Source organism: Thalia democratica, chromosome 1, assembly GCF_965202585.1.
Source record: "Thalia democratica chromosome 1, ktThaDemo2.hap1.1, whole genome shotgun sequence".
Classification (NCBI taxonomy): Eukaryota; Metazoa; Chordata; class Thaliacea; order Salpida; family Salpidae; genus Thalia; species Thalia democratica.
This window is the reverse complement of record NC_139165.1, coordinates 42,235,554-42,242,673: the sequence shown is the minus strand read 5'-3', so window position 1 is coordinate 42,242,673 and position 7,120 is coordinate 42,235,554. Positions and strand designations below refer to the sequence as shown.

At 28.4% G+C, this 7,120-nt stretch overlaps 1 protein-coding gene across 1 annotated transcript; it reads right to left on the bottom strand.

The window, feature by feature from the left end:
• Positions 1–2,511: 2,511 nt before the first annotated feature.
• LOC145833622 (uncharacterized) lies at positions 2,512–6,877 on the bottom strand. Its single transcript, XM_082940775.1, has 2 exons — positions 6,830–6,877; positions 2,512–5,140 (listed from the first exon to the last, which is right to left on the bottom strand). Exon 2 carries the CDS (start codon positions 5,133–5,135, stop codon positions 2,613–2,615), a length of 2,523 nt encoding a protein of 840 aa, XP_082796901.1. The 5' UTR covers positions 5,136–5,140; positions 6,830–6,877; the 3' UTR covers positions 2,512–2,612.
• Positions 6,878–7,120: the final 243 nt, after the last annotated feature.

The window sequence follows — 7,120 nt, the reverse complement described above, 5'->3', positions numbered from 1 at the left end:
AAATTTTAAGCTTGTTTTTATTTTACAAAAACTACCTTATTATTTGACTTATTAAATGTAATTTATAAATAATCAAATTTTTAAGATTTTATTTTAAGTTATTTGTATACATTTTATTTTTAAACATACAAATTAGAATAACTATAAACTCTTAAATGAAATACTAAAACTAGGAAGAATAAATAATAACTATATTTGTGTATCATAAAATATTATAACTTTGTGTTTAGTTGCTTATCATTAATACACGATATTAGTAGTCTTAATACGTATAACACTACTTTTGCTTTATTATGTTCTATTAATTATTTTATTACATTTTCTTTCAATCATTTTTGTTTACTGTATTTTTTTAACTAGGTATATACTTTATAACCATAACAATGTGATGTAAAAACATTTTATTAGTCAAAAAAGTACTTCGTAAACTTTTTAATAACATATTTTTGAAGAATTTCTTTATGAAAATTTAGGTTTTTATACTTAGATATGTGTAATGTTCACTTATTAGAATATTGAAGTAATTAGTTTATAGTTTGTACTTTTGAACAGAAGTTTAATTAACACTGTTATCATATTAAAAAGTTAAATATTCTAGTATATTCTAAAGTTTCAAGTTTTTTTTTTCAATTACCAACTTCTACCATTTCTGAGGTCTAATGGTCATCCTGATTACAACATTAATACAAATAAGTTAAATATTATAAATGACTTAGTAACTGAATTTTCAACCATAACATCTGGTTACCACTATTTTCGTTTTTGAGTCCAAAGTTCTTATAATAACATCATAATTAAGTATTAGTCATTCTTAGCCTTATTAGGATTTTTTTCAAATTTAATTAGATTAATAGAACATGTTTAACTTACTAAAAAAAATTATAAAAAATATAATTGCTAAAATAGCCTCTTTTTTTTTTAAGTATGAATAGATAAAATTCTTTAAAATGCACTTAAAACACATTATCAAGTTTTTTTTTTCGGGTCAATTATTTCAAACTTATACCAAAATTAATTATCTAAGCTTGAAACCAGATTGTTTCAAAAATCTAAACAAAATTTTTTGATACTTTAATTTACAAAATAAAACATGACTTTTTAGAAAAGCTATTCTAAAACAAAAACATAATTTTTATTAATTTATCTTAAATTATTTTGTACCATAAAATGTTTATAAAAATCTTAATTATTTTTAAAAGCTAAAAAAAAGAAATATGAAACTGTAGTTTTGAGACAATCATTTAGAACAAACAATTTGTTTACTTACTTAAAGTGCTGTTTTAGTCTTAAAACTAAAATTTATACAAATGTTTTTAATAAACTTTATAAATTTCTACTTAAAATTCTCAACACATTCAAGTTTTGCTTTAATTTATAAATAATGTCAATAACTAAAATTTATACAAATGTTTTTAATAAAATTTATAAATTACTACTTGAAATTCTGAAAACATTCAAATTTTGCTTCAACTTATAAATAATATCAATAACTACATTAAAAAAGAATTGTGTGAAACTAAAATATACAATTGTACTTAATATATGGAGAAGTATAAGGAATAAAAATACTATTCCAACGTAAATTGAAACTGCTTTTTTAAAACTGATTTAAAAAGGTGTGTTTTAAAATTCATTATAAAGAATGTAATTGAGTAATTGAACTGCATAAAATCAAAATCTTAAAATTGCAAGCAATTAACCTGAAAATTCAAAAAGTTTTAAGCTTAACAGAATTTTTTTACCAATTTGTCAAGAAAAGAATAAAACAAGGTTTTAAAATATCAAAAAGGTTCCACTTTGCACTAACCATAGCGCTTAAACATAAAACATTTGGCAAGTAGAAGAGTTCAAAGTTAAAATAAAACCGACTTAAGGCACAAGGTTTAAATCAATCGACAATAAAGTGAATATTGCAAAAGTATTAATTCGTGATATAAAACATATTAATAAATAAAGAGTGTCACAGGTTATTATTAATTTCGTGGAACTGATATGTCAAATTAAAATACGTTTTTTAAAATTTGATATAATTGCTTTTTGTTTAGTTATATACAACGAATTTTGATAATTTGGCAAAGAAACTAACGTACAACTCAAAAAGATCAAACTTGTACAAAAAAGTAAATAAAGCACTATATTTTTTAAATAATTATAAAGCATAATAAACAAAAATATTTAAAATGGCAACTCCTGAAAATTGCACATTTAACAACATTTCGAAGAAAAGAAACTTATTAATTGAAAAATATAAAGTATATGAAGTATACGAAATGTATTCACATAGTTATATGGGAATTAGATTTTTTAAGCTTTATGATCGATGATATAAAAATGATAAATTAGAATTTAAAACATGAAGCTATTCAAAAAAAATTAATATGTTACCCAAAACTATATATTTTTGTATTTTGATAAAATTTAAAAAACATTTAGCTTTAAAAAACTAAATAAGTTGAAAATTGTAAGCAGCATATAAGCATTTTAAACTTGTATGTCTGATAAGTATTTTAAAACAAATTTTTAAAATATTATATATGAACTATTAACTTTTAACATCAAGGCTGTAGTCACTCTGAAATTTTCACACAAGTGTAAGTTTAAAAATAACAAATTCACTTACAATCTGTGCAAACAGCGCTCCTTCCAAACCTCTCAACGCACTTTTGAACCACTTTTGAAAACTCCTCAAAATTACCATCGAGCACTTCACTGAAGTTGGGAGGTGGAGGAATGAACTGACCGCTGATGCTGTGCACCTCCCCACTCAACTTGCACTCCTTCACAGCTTCCTCAACCATAAGCATGTTGTTTGTGAACTGGCAGTTGTTAAAGTATTTCAGGTACTCGCCTTGTGAAGGGTGGTGGAACGCGTTGTCGGTTTTTGTGTGTATAAGCAGTCCTTTGGAAGACACGTGCTTCTTTGGCATGGGTAGTGAAGCCAGGTGTCCAAGTAGCAAGTATTCAAGATCGCTCACTTGCTTTTCATTGAAAGGAGTCACTGATTCAGTCAAAGTTTCCAGTTTTGGCACTGATATGTGGTGCTCCACAGTCCATGCGTCCAGTGTTGGTATCAACACCCCCATCAGGGACCCATCCTCAAACTTGACCTTCTTGAACTCGTCAAACTTGTTGCCTCCCTCATCAACAGGAAACCCAGCACTTTTCAGCTCTTCAGGACTCATCACCCTCTCAACAACGGGCGGGGTCTTGTACAGCCCCAGCAACCTGTCCAGGTGGTAGGTCAGCAGTTGGGATGAGGAGTACTCTTCCTCCCCTTCCTTGGCAACAAACAGGGCACCAATGTCTCCATGCTTTACTGTTTCAAAGACAACGTTCATCTGCCCGCCCCCGTTTGATTTCCCAGCTGGACGTTTAAAATTTTTGGCTTTTTTGACAAGGACGTCTGAAGCAAGGGCCTCCCAGGTCATGTCATTCCAGACCACAGAGTCAAAAGCTTCTACTAACTTCACCTGATGCTGGTTTCTGCTTTTTGTGTTGGCGTCGTAAGTTTCAGACAGGCAGCTTGTTGAGTTAAACACCTGCACAATGGCTTGCTCCTTGTTAATCTTTAGCACATATGAGACCACCCCTTGGCGCTTATGCCAGTCTGAGTCCTCATTCTTTAGCACTGCAATTATCACGTTTGGGTTCTTCTTGTCAGGAATGACCACAAAAGACTTGCATTGCTTCTCTCTGAGGCACAGGTCTGCAATGTCCTGCAAAGAGTCAGCAGTTACCACGCAACCCCAGTTTGCCTGGCTCACAGAGGGGCAGTTGAAGTTGTAGGCGCGGGAAAAGTCTATGTCACTCTTCTTCTCAAACATCTCTAGAGAGTTTAGGTTGTTTGAAGCAGGAGCTTTTGCTTCACTCTTTGCTTCAGCAGGTTTTTCAAAATGCTGAGGAACAAACTTTTCTGCTGTGACTTCATTGATTTTTACTTTGACAGCCCTCCTCTGGCTGGTGTCAATGATCATACCTCCTTCCTTTTCAGAATAGATTAGTTTCACGTTTTGCCTGCTGCTTTCCACCAGCCTTGCTAGCTTGTTGACACTGTAGATGGCTTGTTTGGTGCTCAGCTGCAAATGTTGAAGTCCCACAACTAAGTTCTGAAGAGCAGAACTGGAATCCTCATCCAGTTCACTGTCAGGCTCCGAAAGCAACTCAAGTAGTATTTCAGATGACAACTTAAGCAAGTTCATTTTGATGTTGTATTCTTGGCAGGTTCCTTCGATGCAAGAAACTCCGATGTCCCTTATGCTGCATTGTTGATTGCTGAAGCAAGATTTTTCTGTCGTGCTGAATTCAGCTTTTACTGTCTGAAGCTTTATAATGTCACCATCGAACACAAAGTTGTCAGGAGTCCAATTTTTTAAGAGAACTGATCCAACATGAGAGTTTGAAAAGTACTCAGCTAAATTAAGGAGCTGCGTGCATATTTTCAGTCTCCTCAAAAAAGGCAATCTTTTAGCTTTGTGAAGTATAAAAGAATCATTGTTCTCATAAAAAATATACACACCAGATGACTTTATGTCATTGAAAACTTGATTCTTTGAGTTCTGAATACAAATACCTTTCATTTTAGCCATATTTCTGTGGTTAGTAAGATCATTCAAGCTGATTGAACTTTTAACTAACTGTGAGTTTTTCATCAGAAAACACCTGTCTTGGTTAGACTGACTCTTGTCAGAGCTGTGCAAGCCACAGCCAGAAGAAATCAACTTTTCAACATCGTACTTTGAAGTTTGCACTAAAATCTGCATTGAACCGTTGTACACCGCATTGTAGATGTAAAACCCATCAGCAACTGTCTTCAGTTCGCCAACATCAATATCACCAACTTTCTCACAGCCCCAGGAGTTTGATAAGTAATTTTGCATGTTCATTGCTGCGTTGAGCTCATTTAGCCTATAAGTGTAATCAACATCTCCAGCAACATCTTTTTCAAAGTTTACAGAAGACAGTATGGATTGAATCTTTTCTATTATGAATGTGTTGTCCTGTGCAGAGTTGTGGTGCATTTGAAACTTGTCCAGACTTTTGGTGCTTATGTTTGTTTTACCTGGCTTTTTTGTTATTAACAGTGAAATTGTAGCAAGCACAATGAAGCATGTTAAAGATGCAAAATATGTCTTCATGATTCCTAAAAAATGATTAAATGAAAAAATTATTGTAAAAGATTAAAGAGTACAACTATACTTTAAATAAATTTAAAAAGTCAACAACAAGTAACTTTAGTTTAACAATATTATTTATATATACACATTTGTTTTTGTTTTTTAATTTAAATTTTTTTTAAACTCAACTTTTAGACCAATTTTTTTTTTAACCGAATTCCACATGTTACACACTAATATTTGTAAAAGTTTTTCAACTCTAACACATATTATTTTGTCACAATACTACTATTTTGTAAAAATGTTCAAGTAATGACAAAAACTAAGTAAAATCAAATAACTTAATGGCAGTATATAAATAAATTAATGTTTATTTGAACTTAGGGATACATAAAAACTTATTATTGTATTTAAAAAGCACATGTTTTTCAATTATCAAGTTTATAAATCTTTCGTATATTTTTATTCAGAAATTTAGTTAAGTTAATCCCACAAAACTTAATGAAAAGTTTTAAGGTTTTAAAAGGTTGTGTCATGTTATTTAAGTTGTAAAGTTGTAAAACAATATCAACATCTTTTTTTACTTTAAAATCTTTACAATAATTGAAAGGAAGAGTTTTAAAAAAACAGAAAATAGTTTAATTTTTAAGAATTTTTAAAGACTGTTCATTTTATTTATTATAACATTTTTTTTTAATTTCAAAAACTAAGTTTAAATAAAAGTTTTATTTTATTTTTATAGACAACTAGAACTTTCTAACAGTGATTTTACTTATACAAAAACTTTAATCATATGGTTGATAGAAAAAAACAAACTTCATAAAACTAATTTGAAAAAAAAAAACTTTAGAAAACTTTTTTACATACAGCTTTCTATATAAGCAAAAAATCATTGTTAATATTTAATTAACTTAATATTTTAATGCTATAAGAACAATAAGTATAGCAATTTACAACTACAAGATAAAATGAATTCTTCTATGCAATAGATTTTAGGCCATTACGAAAAGTTAAAAGCTATTTATTAATTTGTTCTTATTTTGATAAATTAATAATTACTTATTATTTTTTATTTACTTAAAGTAACTTTTAAGATATAAAATGTCAATGTAAGAATGTACAGTTATATGCTCCCTATAGAAGGTGACAAATAAATAATATATAAAAAATAACAAAATACTTTTTTAATATAAATCGATTTATGTTGTAAAAAACTGCTACTTAAACTATTTCAGTGCACTTTTTATAAGTCATTTATATATTTTTTACAACTTCTTTTAAAAAATATTTTAATTGAAGAAGATGGATTTACTAAAAATTTCAAGGCTTGAAATATACTTTTCAATTTATTTTAATATTTAATTTATTTGCAAGGCTATTTAAGTTTAAAAATACTAGGAAGAGAAGAAATTTTAAAATTTTTGAATTTATGAAAAAAATAATCTATAAAAATTTATTTGCATTGAAAACTTATTTATTTTTACTCCATCTCATCAGTAAATCAACAAATTTATTTTCATAAAAGCATACTCTATAGCTTTAATTTTAAGCTTCCAACTTAAAAACAATGTCAACTTGCATAAGTTCTCTGACACCTCTATAGATGTTTCAATTATCAAACATAGTAAAAACTTATTTAAAAAGTTTAAGTTATCCAATTAGTAATTGTTAAGTAGTTTAAGTGCAAACTATAAAAAGTCAAAAATTCAACATACCTTTTATAGTTGATACCAAAGTTTACGTATATTCCGTTAATAATCTACCCTATATCATCTAAAAAGTAAATATAAATTAGAACTTTAAAACAAATTGAAACTTATTTATAAAAACTAATACTTTTTAATTGTAAAATAATTTCATTAAAATGTGTTAGCAATTTTAAACATCTATATGGAATAAATCTAACAGTTATTGCCACTTTTTGAGACAAAAAAGTCAGCCTGAGTGACCAAAAACTATCCTGTGTCATTCTGAGATTTTTTCTTTAATATTTTTTTTTTTAATCT

Excerpts from the sequence above, each read along its gene's own strand:
- LOC145833622 (XM_082940775.1), bottom strand. The coding sequence starts at position 5,135 with ATGAAGACATATTTTGCATCTTTAACATGCTTCATTGTGCTTGCTACA.